The sequence below is a fragment of the Bos taurus genome, chromosome 24, assembly GCF_002263795.3.
Source record: "Bos taurus isolate L1 Dominette 01449 registration number 42190680 breed Hereford chromosome 24, ARS-UCD2.0, whole genome shotgun sequence".
NCBI lineage: Eukaryota > Metazoa > Chordata > Mammalia > Artiodactyla > Bovidae > Bos > Bos taurus.
This window is the reverse complement of record NC_037351.1, coordinates 45,359,233-45,377,260: the sequence shown is the minus strand read 5'-3', so window position 1 is coordinate 45,377,260 and position 18,028 is coordinate 45,359,233. Positions and strand designations below refer to the sequence as shown.

At 46.6% G+C, this 18,028-nt stretch overlaps 1 protein-coding gene across 3 annotated transcripts in view; it reads right to left on the bottom strand.

The window, feature by feature from the left end:
• SLC14A2 (solute carrier family 14 member 2) overlaps positions 1 to 18,028 on the bottom strand; it is a 506,674-nt gene that overhangs the window by 24,101 nt on the left and 464,545 nt on the right. For 2 of the 3 annotated variants that reach the window (XM_015460105.3, NM_001144102.1), the window contains 4 exons: positions 15,737 to 15,884; positions 14,353 to 14,487; positions 12,565 to 12,614; positions 11,871 to 12,045 (listed from right to left, as the gene is read on the bottom strand). In XM_015460105.3, coding sequence (XP_015315591.1) covers positions 11,871 to 12,045; positions 12,565 to 12,614; positions 14,353 to 14,487; positions 15,737 to 15,884 — 508 coding nt within the window. Of the gene's footprint in view, positions 1 to 2,695; positions 2,817 to 11,870; positions 12,046 to 12,564; positions 12,615 to 14,352; positions 14,488 to 15,736; positions 15,885 to 18,028 lie in introns of those variants that run through there. The other variant, XM_015460107.3, reaches the window with a different exon arrangement.

Below are 18,028 nucleotides of genomic sequence, written 5' to 3'. Positions count from 1 at the left end.
CCAGTCCAGACCTCTGATCCAGTCCTTCCTCTAGTAGCCACGTCCTCATAGAAGCGGAGAGGAAGGCTTAGAGGAACCGGGGAACTTTGGAGTCTCTGTCTCACTCCATGAAGACATTAACTAGCATAAATGAGTTGGTGCCTGTTTCAACCTCGTTTAACCTTTTAACAACCTCATGAATGAGGTTGAGGAGAGTGTGAAGGTCAGAGCGCCCCATCGGTAACTGGGGTAACATCTGACTGACCTTCCTCTGAGTGAGATTTCACTCTTTCCCCTATTCACACCCAGGCCACACCTCAGAATCGTGTGTCTGTGTTGTTAATTTCCCTCCTTTCAATCCATTCTGTGCTTCAGTTATTAGGCATATCATTACGTGACTCTCTCACTCAACAATCCCCATGGCTCCCTATTGCCAAGGGTATATTAATGCCTAAACTGCTCAGCCAAGCTTTCCAGCTGTTCTACAATATTGCTGATTTCATCGTCCCGCTCATCCTTTGCTGCCCAACACACACCCTGCCTTGGCATTCTCGCCTTGCCTCTGGCCCTTTCTGCCTCTTCTTGCCTAGTTTCTGTTCAGCCTTCATCATCTGGTTTATGTTCCACTTCCTCCGTGAAGCCATCCTTGATTTATATGGCCACACGGATCATTCTGTTTCTTTGCACAAGGTACTCTAGATCCATCTTTTGAAGTTAGGGCCACGGGGGAGTTTTATACTGATAGTTACAATGTACATGAAAATTTTACAATCCAATGAAACTACTTGGAACTATCAGTCTTTAATAACCAAGTGAATTTGGGTCTGTGTGTGTGTTAGTCACTTAGTTGTGTCTGACTCTGCAACCCCATGGACTGTGGCCACCAGGCTCCTCTGTCCATGGGATTCTCCAGGCAAGAACACTGGAGAGTGGGTTGCCATTTCCTTCTCCAGAATTTGGATCTAGGTATTAGCAAACAAAACAAAACAAAACTGAGGCCCAGAGAAAAGCAGCTTTCCTGAGGCCAAATAGCTGATTAGTTACAGAGCTATGTTTTAACCTCCTGGTTTTGATTCTTTACTCCTGCAATATAGATGTTTTACAGACTGTTGGAACCTTTGCAAATGATATCAATGGACTTGTGATCTTTTTATTTAAAAAAATTACGAAGTATTTCATATCCTAAAAGGAGTAACAAAAGTTACCAAAAACAAACAGAAAGAATCCACCTGTGCCATTACATTTGTGTTATCCAGTGACAGGCCAAGAAAATTCTGGGCTGTTGTGTACCTGCTTTTTCTCTTATGGCAATGTTTCCCTTCTCTGCTGCTTCTTCCCTGCATTGTCTGTGGCAAACACAGCTAACTGATCATAGACCTCTTTCCCAGTAAGTTTCAACACAGCCTCAGAATCCTTCTAATACAAATCTCCAGACAACCAATACCAGTTAGATATAGTTGGCACTTGAGAGTAAACTTATTTTCCCCTCCCCTTTTAAAGGAGAGTGTGGATGCTGTACAAGCCTGAGAGAAAGGGTACATGAAAGCAGGCAGAGGACTGGCCACGGGCTCTCCAAGTCCCAGGATTGCCTAATCTCAGCAAGTTCACTGAGGCTCCTATCCTTCAGCGCTAGTTTTGAGGAGATCACATGCCATACCAGATTGTTCATTCTCTGATCAGATAATGTCAGTGTCCTGAGACATTGTTCCTTATGGAATGGCTGCCTATCTTCCAGAAACATCACTCTGTAGCTACACAGAACATGTCTAAAGTAATCTCAGATGGCCATGAAAGAGAGGGCCACTGAGGAGATGGGCTGTATGAAGATGTCTGTGGATACTGAGATGCTCTAGTTCTACTGGCATGTCTGTGGAAGGAGTATAGGACCTGAGGTGAGAGGCTAAGGTGCCTCTGGACCAGGTACCTCCACCCTGGAAGCAGCAGATGAGGACTCTTGGGAACAAGGTTTTCAAACCTACCTCATTAGCATCTCACAGTCAGCTCAACGTGGGGCTGCCCTGGGAATCACACTGATGTCAGAGCTGTTGTTGGAGAGTTGTGGAAAGGATGATAAATATGAAGGCTCATCCAGCGAACAGGTAGGTGGTAAGGGGATTTGAGGCTGATGGGTTAACTTAGATCCATCACCAGATGTGCAAGAAGAGCTCAGTGTTGTGAGTTAGGACACCTGGGCTTTTGACCAGGCTCATTTATCACCTGGACAGTTTCCTGGATAAGCCATGGGGTTCCTCATGGGGTTTGAACTATTAATAGAATTATTTAAGAGCTCTTCCAGCTTGAAGCTTCCAGGATCTGAACTCTCTCTGGAGTTCTTAATAAGGGCCCCCATTCCCAGGACTGTCTTTCTGCAGCTCAGCAGGAAAAGGAACAGAAAGAGACTGACCTTTCTTTTTTCTGTTTCTTTGAAAAGTCAGAGAGATGACCCTATTGGCTAGGGGGTCTGTTGTTCCGTTGCTCAGTCGTGCCTGACTCTTTGTGACTCCGTGGACTGTAGCCCACCAGAATCCTCTGTCCATGGGATTTCCCAGGCAAGAATACTAGAGTGGGTTGCCATTTCCTTCTGTAGGGGATCTTCCCAACCCAGGGATCGAACCAGAGTCTCCTGCATTGGCAGGTGGATTCTTTACCACTGAGCCACCTGGGAAGCCCAGCTAGAGGGTCTACCTGATTCATTTCTCTCCCCCAGACCTCTTACCTGAGTTCCTTTGGATTTCTTGCACAGGTCTGGAGGAATCCAGACCGCTGGGATTTGGGAAGAAACTTCTTTCCAATTGGGTGGTGTCTCTGGTCCTCAACTCAGGCGCTGGACTTCTCCCTAAAACTGAACCTCTTCAGTTCCCACAGCCCGCCAGCTCATCCTCTGGCTGACTTTCTATAAATTCCCCTCGTGTTTCCTCACCTTGTGCCTGGTGCTTGGCTTCCACTCGAGGAAGGGCACCATATGGCAGAAGAGGGAGAGAAAAGGAGCGCTCTTCCTACAGCGTGCTCACTCTTTGACTTTCCTAAACTCCCTGGGGAAGACTGGCCTTGGCCATCATGGTGCCCCCATCAGGCAGGTTTCCTTTAAAGGGGCAGAGCCTGGACTGCCTGGAGGTAGTTTCTCTGTCCTTCCTCAGGCATCACCTTCAATCACCCCTTTCCTTAGAATTCTTGCTCCAGTATATGCCTTTAAGGCAATTACCTAAGTGTCGTCTCCTCAGGGGCCAATTTGCCTTCCCACCTCAATGAACTTCCTTAATCCCCCACACAGGCAGGGCACAGGCCGAGGAATGTTATTGCCATCTGTTTCTAGATGGATATTTCTGCACAGCCTAATTAATACTAGATGCCTTCTTTCTGGTTTTGTGGAAATTTCTACACCTTTCCTCCTTCTGACTCTGCTGACCGGGTCCTGGTGGGCCCTCTCAGAGTAAGGAGGGCACAACCTAACCCCCGTCTCCAGAAAGGACTCTGAGCTCTATATATGAGGGAAGCCACCCTCCCGGGTCCCAGACAGCCGTGGTGGTGGTTGGGGGGGTCTGGTGGGCTGGAGTCTGGGGAGGAGGCCCAATCCAAACATGTTCTGTTTGGCTTTGTGAGTCTGAAGGGTCAAGCAGCAACTGCGTATCACCCCCACCCCCTCAAGTGACAGGGTGTGAGGTGGCTGCCCAAGTTCAGAAACAGAACTCACACCAAGGATATTAGCTACACCTGAGTAGACAAACTCCCCGCTGACGTCAAAGGCCCCCTTTCCAGCAGGCCAGGTGTTTTGGAACTGCCAGAGAGGGGTCCTGATCACAGGGTGAGGGGGCCCTTCTGAGGAAGGAAAGCAAAGAGACGAGCGGGGGGAGCCCCGCGTTCCAGGGAGGGGTGGGGAGCTGACTGGAGCTCAGCTCCCACACGGGGCCTTCCTCTGGTGCTGAAGCTCAGGGCCTGTGGCCATCTGCTGATGACACGCTCCTTGTCCCCCAGCCTGCTGTTCTCTAAACTCAGGAGGCCCACCTCGTGCCCTCTCTTGCTCTGGCCTCTCCTGAAGACTCCTGAACTTCCAGTGGTGCATTCTTCACTTCAGCCCCGTATGCATCTGAAAGTAACAGGGAGATGCTACCCAGGAACAACATATGACCAATTAGAAAAGACAGGAAATGAGTACTCAGGAGGGAGGAGCCATCCAGGAAATCCACCCACATCTCAGGAGCCAAATGGAGCTGCGTCCTCAGATGAGTGGTGTCTGTCACACACACCAGGTTAGGGAGGGGCAATTGAGTGCTCCTGGAAAGCAGAAGACTGGGGTGGATGCTTGCCGCCAAAGGGTCTCACCAAAGGCCACAGCTTGATACTGGGGGATCCCCAAGATAATTTATGGGTACCGGTTATTATCTCCTGGTGGGCTTGGTCAATCAGAATTTACTTCAGAACTATCTTCTTCATAATGCTCATGGCTTCAACTCTGCATTTCCAACTTTGTAGGGTCAGGAGCCTGCACTGACCTCTAGGAGCCAGACTTGGGGAGGTCAGATTCCTCCAGGGAAAAGGCTAGAGGTCCTGTGGAATGAATGAAAGCTGAGCTAGACGCTCCTTGGAGAGTTACTTCCTTGATTCATTCAGTTTCAGCAGCCTGTGGAGGAGGGGCTGGTGGCTCCTAGTTACCAGTTCACAGATAATAAGAGGACTTATCTAGCAATGTCCCCCCCCTCCCTCCTTGGGGCCTTGGAATTCTAATTCCACTAGGAATAGAATTGTTTCCTACAGATTCTTCTATTTTCTTTGAATCACAAGAGGCAAGAAAAGCCAAGTAAGTTGAAAAATCTCATATTAAAAAGTGAATGCCTTTTAAAGTTGCCAGATGAGACTGTGGTTTATTGAGTGGAAATCAATAAACCACACTGAAATTGCCAACTCTTAGCTGGTTTTAGATGATATTAATAGTTGTCCCCAGGCCCTTACCACATTTATGACCCAAGGAGACAAAGCTCAAGACTCGTACAGAAAGAACACACAGATTTGATGTAGCCACAGATGTAAGAAGATTGAGTTTCTTGATGGGCAGATCTTATAGGGTTGACCAGAAGAGGAATCCCTGGAGAGAGGAAAGTGATAAAGATGAGAAAGTCAAGGAAAAGGCACAGTTAAATGATGCTGCTCCCTCAGGTTGCATCCACACAAGTAGCCATATTGAGCATTTTGATAGACTGAGCAAATGGCTAACCGGTCAAGCTCTAGGAAAACCTATAAATGCAGCAACGGTATATTTTTGATATATTTGTCTTCATGTTCATACTTTTTATCACCTTAATGATACCTCCTCCTTATTTCTCTGTAGGAACTCAAGGCCATAATATCACTGAAACTTGAAATTGGAAGAGAGGCTGCCACGGTCATCTGGTCTACCCCTACTAAAAGCAAGCATCTCTAATAGGTCTCCTGCCCCTCTCCTGAACCCAAAGTTTCACCCAGAAATGGACAACCATTTCTCAGGCAACTTCCATTGTGAAAAAGCATCCCTTTCCATTGGTTCAATGTCTGTTTGCTTATCACTTCCATCTAGTGGTCCTTATTCTATGCTCTGAAGTACTGTTGAGTAAAATGACAACTTCTTCCACAGTCATGGCCCCAGGCATTTCTTCTCTTCTCTAAGCCGAATACAACAGTTCGTCATGGAACAGAGGCCCTCCATATCTCATTCCTCCAGCTTGGCCCCATCTCAGCATGCTCTCCCCTGCCAAAGACACTCTCAAAATGTGCTACCATTTTTTTCCTTTGTACTCTCCTCTCCTTTTTCATCCAGCCAATTCTCAGAAATAACTCCTTCAACCTAAGATGCAAGTGATTGATCATGCTTACTATGTTACCTTCCCAAGACTGTTTACATTTTAACAGTTTTCATTTTAACTGTTTACATTTAACTTGAACTGAAGGGACAGCTGGGAGTGTTTGGGCAGGCAGGTAATAACAAGATAAAGAACAAGAGGAGAAGAGGCATAGACATTTTCCTGAAACCCTTAACATAATGCTTGATACTTTTCCTAAACAGAAGATTAACCCAACAAGAAATTTCATTCACCACTCAAAATCATGAAACTGGTGCTGTGACCTTATGTGGCTCAGGCAGTCTGTGGTGACATCCTCTCAAGTAAGATTACTCACATGGCCAGGCAAATCCCCATAACGTGAATTCCTTGAAGGCAGTAAATGGTCTGATTCTTTCCTGGTTTGTTATCAAGGGGGCCTGAGTGATATTAAAATAGTTCCTCATACAACTTCTTCTGGATGAATGAGTGAATGAGGTCAGAAATAGTTAAAAGAAAGTGATACAATTAAAAGGAAATGATAAAGTTTAAAATAAAAGGATAAGGAAATACCAGAAAGAAAGTGGATTCAGCAGTGTCAATGTCAACTGAATCAGAATTTGGTTAAAGGCATTAATGAGCATAAAAATGGGCAGTCTGTAGTAGTAAAAGATAAAATTTAAGATAAAAAATAAAAATCATATACTGTATGATTATAGTCCATAGGTACCAAACAATGTAGCTGCTAAATATATGAGACAAATATTTCAGAAATACAAAAAAAGTTGATCTGATCTGATCTGATACAATTATAGTTGAATTTTAATAAACCCTTTTCAGAATTAAGATTTATAGACTAAAAGTAAATAAGTGCATAGAAGAGTTGAATGATGCACTTAATAAATCAACTTAATATACATTTCCTTCAGATAAAAAATCTGCGTTTTGTATGTTCAAGATCAATCATATACTTGGCTACAAAGAAAAATGCATAACATTTGAAAATAAAGATTGTACCAACCATATTCTTTGCTCATAATCCTATAAAAGTAGATATGGAAAGCTGAAAATGAAAAACATCAAGAAGTTTAAAGTGCTGGAAATCAAGAAATACATTCTTCAAAAATTCTTGCCTCAAAGAGAAATAAAAAGTAAAATAACAAACTTTTAAAACCGATGAAAACAGAACACTTTATTCCAAAACCTATAGTACACAGCTAAAGCTGTAACTGAGGGAAATTAATAGACTTAAATGTCTTTGTTGTTAAACGGCAAAGATCTAAAATAAGGGAATTTTATATTAATTTTAAAAACATTAGGAGAAGAGAACATTTAAATAAACCACAAGAAAACAGGAAAAGGAAACAAAAACAAATCGAAATGAGTAGAAAAGGACAAATAAATTCTAAACTGCTTCTTTGAAAAAAATCAATAAAATGAATGAACCCCTCACAAGCCTAAGGGAAAGAGAAAATTACATAAGATTAGAAATGAAAAAGGAGACAAAGTCGCAGATAACCGGAGAGATACAAATTACCACAAGAACATTATGAATAATATTCTGGCAATAAAATTTTAAAACTAAAGAAAATGGATTATTTCCTAGCAAGCTCCCTGTTTGAAGTAGAGATTTTGATTATGTCAGTTATCATAGAAGATACTGGAGAGATAATTAAAACTGACCATTTAAAAATGCAGCAGAACAACACTGTTTCACAACGATAGTAGAATTTGTCAGTGTTGTAGGACAGAAGATGAAAATGGGTGGGAGAGATGGCTAGGTCAGAGGGAGGAGACAGTGGAGAGAGGGAGAAAGGGGTTTGTTAGGGAAAAAAGAGTTTAAGACAGCACTTCTGCTAAAGCCCGCCCTCCCCAACTCCACACATCAGATCAGATCAGTGGCTCAGTTGTGTCCGACTCTTTGCGACCCCATGAATCGCAGCACGCCAGGCCTCCCTGTCCATCACCAACTCCCAGAGTTCACTCAGACTCACGTCCATTGAGTCGGTGATGCCATCCAGCCATCTCATCCTCTGTCGTCCCCTTCTCCTCCTGCCCTCAATCCCTCCCAGCATCAGAGTCTTTTCCAACGAGTCAACTCTTCGCATGAGGTGGCCAAAGTACTGGAGTTCCAGCTTTAGCATCATTCCTTCCAAAGAAATCCCAGGGCTGATGTCCTTCAGAATGGACTGGTTGGATTCCTTGCAGTCCAAGGGACTCTCAACAGTCTTCTCCAACACCACAGTTCAAAAGCATCAATTCTTCGGTGCTCAGCCTTCTTCACAGTCCAACTCTCACATCCATACATGACCACAGGAAAAACCATAGCCTTGACTAGACGAAATTTTGTTAGCAAAGTAATGTCTCTGCTTTTGAATATGCTATCTAGGTTGGTCATAACTTTCCTTCCAAGGAGTAAGCGTCTTTTAATTTCATGGCTGCAGTCACCATCTGCAGTGATTTTGGAGCCCAGAAAAATAAAGTCTGACACTGTTTCCCCTGTTTCCCCATCTATTTCCCATGAAGTTGTGGGACCGGATGCCATGATCTTCGTTTTCTGAATGTTGAGCTTTAAGCCAACTTTTCCACTCTCCACTTTCACTTTCATCAAGAGGCTTTTGAGTTCCTCTTCACTTTCAGCCATAAGGGTGGTGTCATCTGCATATCTGAGGTTATTGATATTTCTCCCGGCAATCTTGATTCCAGCTTGTGTTTCTTCCAGTCCAGCGTTTCTCATGATGTACTCTGCATATAAGTTAAATAAGCAGGGTGACAATATACAGCCTTGACGAACTCCTTTCCCTATTTGGAACCAGTCTGTTGTTCCATGTCCAGTTCTAACTGTTGCTTCCTGACTTGCATACAGATGTCTCAAGAGGCAGATCAGGTGGTCTGGTATTCCCATCTCTTTCAGAATTTTCCACAGTTTATTGTGATCCACACAGTCAAAGGCTTTGGCATAGTCAGTAAAGCAGAAATAGATGCTTTTCTGGAACTCTCTTGCTTTTTCCATGATCCACTCCACACATACATTCTTACTTTCTTGAATTTCAGAGAGTAGTAGTTTGTTTCTGTTCAACCATAAACACTTATATTCAACTATCATTTTTACTTCCCTGGTGGCTCAGATGGTAAAGCGTCTGTCTACAATGTGGGACACCCGGGTTTGATCCTTGGGTTGGGAAGATCCCCTGGAGAAGGAAATGGCAATCCACTCCAGGACTATTGCCTGGAAAAATCCCATGGACAGAGGAGCCTGGTAGGCTACAGTCCATGGGGTTGCAAAGAGTCCGACACGACTGAGCGACTTCACCATTCACTATATCATTTGTACATCCAAGAGCTGCTGCTGGTAGTTTGAGATGATAGTAGGAAAACAGCTATGACATGTTCCCAGAAGCCCTTCTTCCCTCCTGGAGGCCTGCTTCTGAGTGCCCCATGCTGGTGGGGAGAATCTGCAAGGTTAGGGCTCTCAACATGTTCATTCAGGGCCAGGAGAGGGGGAAGCTCTGGTTAAGGGGGGACAAGATAACACTAGGGAGTTAGCTCTCAGGTGCTGGGGCTGTTTGGACTACTTAAGAGGACCTCTGGACATCTGTCCACAGCCTGTGGACAGTGGCCTGCGCTGGGCAGAGTTTTCTTAGAGGGTTTTCACCTCTGCCCACTCTCAGCCATGCCCAAGAGAGAGATGCCGCTTCTGTCCACCAGTCTGGCTTAATGACTGATACTTGTTTTGCTTTCAAGAGGAGATTGTTTGACCACATTTGGAAAACATCATCAACTTTCAGCATCTTAGCCTCAAAGGATTAAAAAATATATATATTTTATAGTTCCTGTACAACTGGCAGAGGCAAGGTAATTCACTGATTAATAATACATTTTGTCCAATTTTTTCTTACATCATACTAGCAGATAATGTGTAAAAACATTTACTCGTGCATAAATACCTGGCCATCTTGATCACACTGCATTATAGAGTTTCTGGGGCTGTGTGGCTTTTCCAGATTTGTTGGACACACTTTTTCCATTTTCAGAATAACTTAGCTTTTATCCATTTTTCTCTGAACAAGTTTGGCAGCTTGCAACACAGTTAACTTTTAATTCTTGTGGGGGAATTAAAGCAGGAACTTGGGAGGGGAAAACAACCCAGATAACTGTGACCCACATGTTACCTTGTAAATGACAAACCAAGAAGTGGTGTAGGAAGAGAAGGAAGGGGAGAGAGAATCTCGTCCAACTGAGCTGAAAGCATTTTTCATATCCAGATAGTCTTCCTCTCCTGAGAATCCAATAAGAAGCACGGCTAAAGGACTGTTCCCATCAGATCCAGTGCTCTGGGTGGAGATTCTCAGGGCTTAATGGAGAGAACAGGGGATTTCCCACAATTTGCCCATAATGAACGAATAGGGTTTCTGGTTCTATCTCCTGCTAGGATACGTGACGGAGCCCCCTCTGGAAGCCTGTCAGGAAACAAAAAGTCCTCTTCCTCCAAATGGAGGTCTTGGGTCACAGTATGGTGGCACAACCTGGCCTGCGCGCTCCCTCCAGCCCTGAGGTTCCAGCGCCTCCCTGCTCCTCTTGCCTAGAAACCCTGCACCGAAGGGCTCCAGTTTTCTTCTTCCTCCCGTGGTGGTGAACTGGCAGAGGCAAAGCAGCGAGGAGCCCAGAGGGTGAGCCTGAGGGGTGGTTCCTAGACCCTTGTGGGGACGGAGGGGCTGGTGTAAGACTGCGCCCCCTGGTGCTCATCACTGGGCTTGTCAGTCCCTGAAAGAGCCTCAGGGCAGATCTTCCTGCTTCCTGCCACCCTGATCTCCCTTTCTCGGGTGCCCTCGATATCCTAAGACTCTTTACACTATTGCCCAGCATGTAAATGCCTTGTGGCTTTGTCTGATGTAGAGATCCTGGTGGTGTCCTTTGAGTCTGCCCACTTCCCACCAGCTCCTAAGTCACACATGGATCTCCAGACCCTGAGCGTTATTGTATTGATCGTCTATAGCAGGGCCCAGGCAACTACAGCTTGTGGACCAAATCTAGCTTCTCGCTTAATAAAGTCTTGTTGGAACACAGCCACCCTCTTTCATTCACATGTTGTCTAAGGCTACTTTGCTCTATGATGACAGGCTTGAGTATTTGTAAGAGATTGTGTAGCCTCCAGAGCTGAAATTTGACACTTTCCAGGACAAGGTTGACAACCCCTGGTCTGTATCTAAACAAAGATTGAGAGTAAGTTAATGCCTGTAATTGGGAAGACAAATTACAAAATTCACTGATAATTGTTTGTTCTTCTACTCAAGGTTAACCATTTAAGTATCATAAATCTCATAAAGCTTCCAACACCCACAGGCAAACTGGGAAATGAAATAGATCTCTCCAACCTCTCACATACTGAGCTCAGGTGATTTCCTCAACTGAATTCCCTGCTCAAAGTCGCTGGCTTGACCTGCAGTGAGACATGCCAATCTTTCATCATGAGTCATGTAGGAGCCTAACTTACTGATTACTTCCTGCTACAGAATATCCTCTTGCCCTTTACTCTGACCCCTGAATGTCTGAGTCCCTATTTAGACACGTTCAATGCCCTAACTGTCCCCATTTTGACTTTCAAACTGTGTTTCTCTATCTGAAATTTCTCTTTTATGTAAAGCTGTATGTACCCACCAGTCATTATCTCTGTGCACTCTGGCATCTGCATTCCCTGAATTTTCACCCACTCAGGAACCACTCAGCACGTTTAATTTCATAGCTTCTATTATTTAGTTAAACCTGCTAAGAAGATCATCTCTGAATCACCTTTACAAAAGACTAAATACAAAGAATGGTTTTGTTTTAAGTCACTGACGTTGAAAATACATGCCTTCCTACTAATACCAGGAACTCATCACCAACTTCTTCTAACAGTGTACAGTGGAGAGTTAAGGCGATTTGGGCAGAGAGAGAAAATCAATGTCAGGGAGAGGGAGGTATAGGTGTGTTTTGTTCCACACAGGCGCGAGGAGAGGCAAAGTGAGTGAGTGCTGCAGCTGATTGACCCAGAGCTGAGATTACAGGGAGCAGACCCCGGTCCAGGCAAAGAGCATTTCTGCCTATAACTTGGCTAGTCACCACTGGAGGACTTCTCTTCTTCCCCGCTTTTCACTGTCAGGTAGTAGATGCGGTTGGCCTCTGGATAGGTGACTCTGCTGAGTGGGAGCTTGTAGATGGTGGGGTTGTTGGTCGTCAGGAGCAGGAAGGTGAGTGTGGAGAGGCAGAAGGGCCAGGTGCCTGGCGGCACACCAACCTGAAAGCAAGAACACCGGGATCTGAAATGTTCCTGGGCTCCTGGGACCTTGCAGGAGAAGGATGCGGAAGGGGCTAAGAGTGGCGACCCTCCCCCAGTGACTGCCTTCCTAGCAACCCTCCCCTTGGCTTCTAGATTGATCTGCCAGAATGGTTGGTTTGAATCTGAAATGTTGGTCCCTTTGGGGACAATCAGACTCTTCTAATGATGGAGCTGAAAATCCCCTAGAGACAATCTCTCATTTCCGGCTAAACATGAGTACCTCCATCTGTCCACCCATATTCTCCACTGCTAGTTACAACACTTTCTCTTTCACACACACATCCACACAAACACACCCCTCAGAGGCACATAAAATATGCCAGGGCCAGTCCTTCTCTGGGAAAACCTTGAATAAACCTTGACCAGGCTGTTGTGTGGAGTGCTAGTGACCAGAACCCACTCACAAGACTCCAAATGTCCTGAAGCCCTGGTTGGGTTGGGGCACTTTAGGGCGGTGTCAGGAGACCCCAGACTTACCACTGACATTATGTTGGTGAGGGCTGCTCCCATGTATGCACAGAACAGGGCTGTGGAGACACAAGGACCATCAGGAGTCAGCTTCCCAGGGCCCATCCCCAGCCTTCCCTAAGAGCGGGCTCCACCCCGGCCCCAGTGCCACCGTGTTGGCCCCACACCCTGAAATCTGGCGTGTTTGCTTGTGACCCATCTCTCACTGGGCTGTGTGCTCTCTGAGGTTAGAGATGAAAGCTTGCATATCCCTTTATCCCCTCCCCACTTCCATGGTAGCCCTGCATAGAGCCAGGGGTCAATAAGCATCGTTTACTACTCCACACTGCCCTTGGTGATGCTCTAGCACAGACTGGATGGCTGGGTGGTTGTCTGTCTGGACAGATGAGTTGTCAGACTATATGAACTCTGAATAAAGTCCCTCTTGTCCAAGATTCTGAGCTGCTGTGATGCTATGGAACCCTCACCAAGTCCCCTCACAGCTGGACCATGTTGGGTCCCTGAGCCAGGCACCTGGCTTCACCCACAGATGAGGACCCCCAGGACAGTGAGGGGAACTCATTCACAGCCCTGGTGCCTCTGGACAAGCTCCTTCTGCCTCTGTTTGCTCTGTTTCCCTGTCCAGAACACCTGTCCCCTCCCTGTCTTTGCTTATCCAAATCCCACCCTGAAAGGGTTGAGATAAGCTCCAGCCTCCTCCCAAAGCCTTCCCAGGTGGTTCCAGCCATAGGAATCGGCCATCTCTCTGAGGATCATAGACAGTTACAGTCTCATCCTCAAAATACCTGGCAGTTTTGACTTGGTGAATATTTGCTGAGCCCACTGGCTCCAAGTCCAGACCCCAGCTGGATGCTGAGGCGGGTACAAGAGACACAGAAGGCATTTCGAGTTCCCACACTTAACTGGGGGAAAACAAACAAAAAAGCCCTTCTGGATGATATTATACCCTTCACTTGTCTCTAGTTTTGCGTATTAGTGTCCTGTTGGTTCCAGAGGATATAAGCAACTCCAGGACAGGGAGGCTGATGGGACTGGAGTTTGAATCTCACTTCTGCCACCAATAGTTGTGTTTGGACAAGTTTGTCAACCCCTCTGGGTCTCATTTCCTCACCTGTAAAATGGGGCTAAAATCCATGCCTGGCAGTGGCCTTGGCAGGATGAAATGAGTGCTGTTTGTCCAGCACAGAGCGCGGCCCTGGGGTGCAGAATCATGCCTGTGGTCCATTTCTCTTCACACAGCACGTTGTTTACTCAATGGAAATCAGCTCCTTTAGTGCTATGTGACTATTTTCTGGGACCTCAGCCCTCCCAGGCACGTCATCTCACTGGCTCTTTCCAATGGTCTTTTTAGATATCACAGACAATTGCCCTGAGTATTGGGCGATTACATCTCTTCTGCTGGACCATGGCTTCGTGAGGATGTGGTCTGTGTCCTCCAGGTCTAGCCGGGGCCCTAGCACTTGGCGGTGCCCAGTCGATAGCGGCTGAGTGAGAACAGTTGTTGAGGCCAGGAACGTTGCCACTAGCACACGAGGAAATGCGTGTGTGATTTCCTCATGAACTTTAGTGCTTCATGAGGAATAGTGGTGGTGACGCCAGCTGACAGAGGAAGAACCTCAGATCCCCAGCTCTTAGGGTACCCCCACTAAATCCCTTAGTGGTAAGACCACAGCCACAGTCCTTCCATCATTACTGCTCAGTACTGATGAGGATCCACCATGGGTATCCACAACCGGGGGAGTGGGGAAGGGCAAGGAACAGCAGAGTGGCTTGGCTGCCAGCTTCCCCGATACCTACCGCAGACGAGGGCCAGCAGGTGGGTCTGCCAGGTGAGGGCGTAAAACATGCCCCCGATGGCGATGCAGGAGAGGACAGAGTTGTAGCTCCAGAGGCCCAGGTAGATGGTCTTGAAGGGCGTGGCCACCGTCAGGGCTGTTGGACAAGGTACTGCATTTCTGGCTGATTCGAGGTCACAGCACAAAGGCCACCCTGGCTGGTGCCAGTCCCCAGGTGCCCTTCCTCCCGTCGCTGACTCCCCCCCCTACCCAGTACCTGCTCATCAGAGGAGCCTCTACAAAGGGCATCTGGTCTTAGGAAAGCAACAGTGGGGGAAGAGCAGTGGTTTCCACTGTTTTTCAAATATTTCACTCAGAGGTATGACTACTTCTGGTCATACCTCTGAGGGTGAGGGTGAGGGTGAGTGTGAGGGTGGGCCAAGGAGGTGGGGCTGCAGGCCCTCCCCACTCCTTTGGCCAGATCAGCTGCATTTTTAGCAAGAAAGATTTCAACTGGTTGAGAAAAATTAAGTCTAGACACATATAGATTCATGCAGACGGAGAAATGAGACAGCAGAAGGGGTTGGATGTGAACAGCAGGTGAATCTGGGTGAAGAATTTGTGGGTGTCTCTCAGACTATTTTTAATTTTGTAAGTTTTCTTAAGTTTGAAATTATTTCCAAATAACTTTTTTTAAAGTTGTGCTTCCAAGAAATTTTTGAAAAATATTGGGATAAGTCAACAGGCTCCTATTCCCAAAGCACTCAAGGTCCATTTCTGACTCTATTCTCTTTGTTTACATATGTGAATGTGTGTATAGACACCTACGTAGAAATTAAATCACATTTGTCAAATGACAATCCAATTCTTGGGAAAATTTTTCCTGTTAGCTTAGTCAAAATTTCAAAGTGCTAGGTCGTTTATACCCCACTGGGTCTGCTAGTGCTCCCCACCCACACCGGATTCCCCTCTGCCTCCCACCCCTCAGCTCCCAGGGGCTACAGGCCAGTAGGTCTCAGCCCTTTTGCATCTCCCCATACAACCTGCTCAGATGGTAAAGTGTCTGTCTGCAATGCGGAAGACCCAGGTTCAATCCCTGGGTTGGGAAGACCCCCTGGAGAAGGAAATGGCAACCCACTCCAGTACTCTTGCCTGGAAAATTCTATGCACGGAGGAGCCTGGTAGGCTACCATCCATGGGGTCACAAAGAGTTGGACACGATTGAGCGACTTCACTTTATACAACCTGCTATCTTTTGGAGACTCAAGAAAGGAAAAAATGAGTCACAAGCCCTGACAGTGTCTAAAAACTTCAGAGAAGATAGTAAGCCTAGACTCTTTACTGTGTGCTGGGAGAAATGACCTCAGGAAAATGACCCCTGCTGAGCCAGGGGCGCCCTGGCCTACCTGCCAGCAGCCCCACGATTGAGCCAATGGCTGCATGCAAGCAAATGAGTGGTGAGCAGATGAACAGGGCCACCAGGAACACACCACCTGTCCAGGGGTTGTCGCAGCCGTACACCTGCCCGACCCCGACAGGGATGGCTTGTAGCAGCTGCAAAGTCAACAAAATCCAGGTCAGTGGAGTGTGGGCTGATAATACAAGGACCAAGCCTCAGGGTGAGGACTGAGCCTTTCCCCGGGGGGGGGTCATGGTGTGGAATGGGAGGATTGCTGTGCCCGCGAGCGTGTGGGAGAATGTGGAAGGGAAGGCACGAGCTGGAACAAATCGCTCTTCACTCCACCACTTGGCAGGCATCTGAGCATCCCTCATGCAAAACTGGGCAGGTCCCCAGCACAGAGGCTGGAGCCAGGTGGTTCTGAGGGACATGTGGCTTTTGCTTTGGGGGTCTACAGGGTGCCTCCCTGGACTGCCACTGGGAGGTTTCAGGGCAAAACGGGGCTTCCTCTAGACCTTCTGAAATCCTAGAAATATTCCAGGAATTCTGGAAATATTCTAGGCCATTAAAAAAATTTTATACATTTTTTTAATGGAAGGGTAATGGCTTTACAGAAAATTGTGTTGGTTTCTGTCTAGGCCATTTTGATGAATGATTTGACCAAAGATCACCCAGCTCATGGTGGCCGATCCCAGGCTATAGCCTCTGAGCCTGACCCATAGTCTCTTTGTTGCTCACATTCGGTGCTACCCCGGGGATGGGGGAGCCCGGGAAGGAAGAGGAGCACTTCCCCTGCTCTCCAGGAGCACTCAGCAGACAGGTAGCATGAGAAATATCTGGAGAACATCACGAAGCACCGTATCCCTGGGCTTGAGAGTCACTGGGAGATGTTGGAACTGGAGATGATTGATTTGTCAGTGATATCAAGATAGCTTTTTTAAAAAATATCCAAATCATCCACATTTTGGCAAAAAGTTCTTTGAGGGGACAAAGGAAAAGAGGGAGATTGACAGGGCAGGGAGAACACTGGCCCAGAGTCATGAGCCCCAGCTTTTAGGGGTTTCTGCAGAAATTTGTGTGTGACCATCTCTGTAACATGAGGAGGCTGCCTAACGATCTTCCAGCTTCAAAATTCTGCCAACTCCTTCCTCCATTACCAGCTCATGTGACCTCTTTGAGGACAGGACTCCTTTAGCTGAGGCCATAAAAGGTGCTTAATAAATAGTGTGGATTAGTTCAGTGGTTTCCAAATTTTGTGAACATTGAAATCACTTAAAGATCTTTTTAAAAAATATTAATGCCTAGCACCTCCCCAGACATCCTAAGTGGTGTGAGGGGGCATGGCCAGAGCACCAGGTACTGCTAATCTACAACAGAATTTGGGGACCAACGATTAGTCATCAACTACTGTAGATGTAGGGAGTTCATTGCATTTCTCCCTTTGATGAAATTTTGTTCTTTTTAACAACTTGATTTAATTCTAGAGTCAGTCTGATTTCTTTAGAGAATTTGAGGTGTCCCAGACAGTTTTTTAACTATGTCTATTCTTGCCTCTGAATGTGTGGCCTTTTAAACACCAGCCATTGTTTGGTCCAGAGCCTATAGACTTGTGCAAGAAATCACAGGGTGTGGGCCCTATCTTATTTAAAGGAACCCTGAAAATCCTTTGTTCCAATCCAGGGACCTCTGCTCCATCTGGGAAGCCAGGTTTAAAGTCCAAGGAGGCAAGAATGAGAAAAATGAGGGGGCAAGCTGCCTTGGAGTAAAGTTTGAGTTTAGAATGAAGCTCTGCTGGGATCCAAACTTCAGCCTGGTGAACCGGGGCCCCGACCCGTCCATGCTGCTCTCTAAGCTACAGCCAACACCCTGGTGCAAAGGGCAGTCAGGTGTGCGGTGGAAATTTCCTAAGGACCGGCCTTCTCTGTACTCTGGATAATTCTTGTGTAACAACAACAAGCCAGCTAAACAAAACAGAAATCACTCGCCTCATTGTTTTAAAGAGAAAGACAGAAATGGCACTGATTGGTCAAAACTCAGATCTGGATGGTGTAGAGGGAAAGGAGTCAGTGGTCAGAGAGGCGGTGCGTGGGAGCTCAGAGGGTGAGCTTGGGCCTCAGGGAACCTGGGTTTGACTCCTAGTACTTTTTACTGTTTGAAGATGAACAAGAAGCATCTCTTCTACGTGGCTGTCTCTACTCTGGTCTCTCAGCACCGGATGGTACAACCTCACCACGCAGGGCGGGTCGGGGGCTCAGTGGGCCTTTTTCTCCTGCAGTACCGCATACCCTGTGGCTGTCAC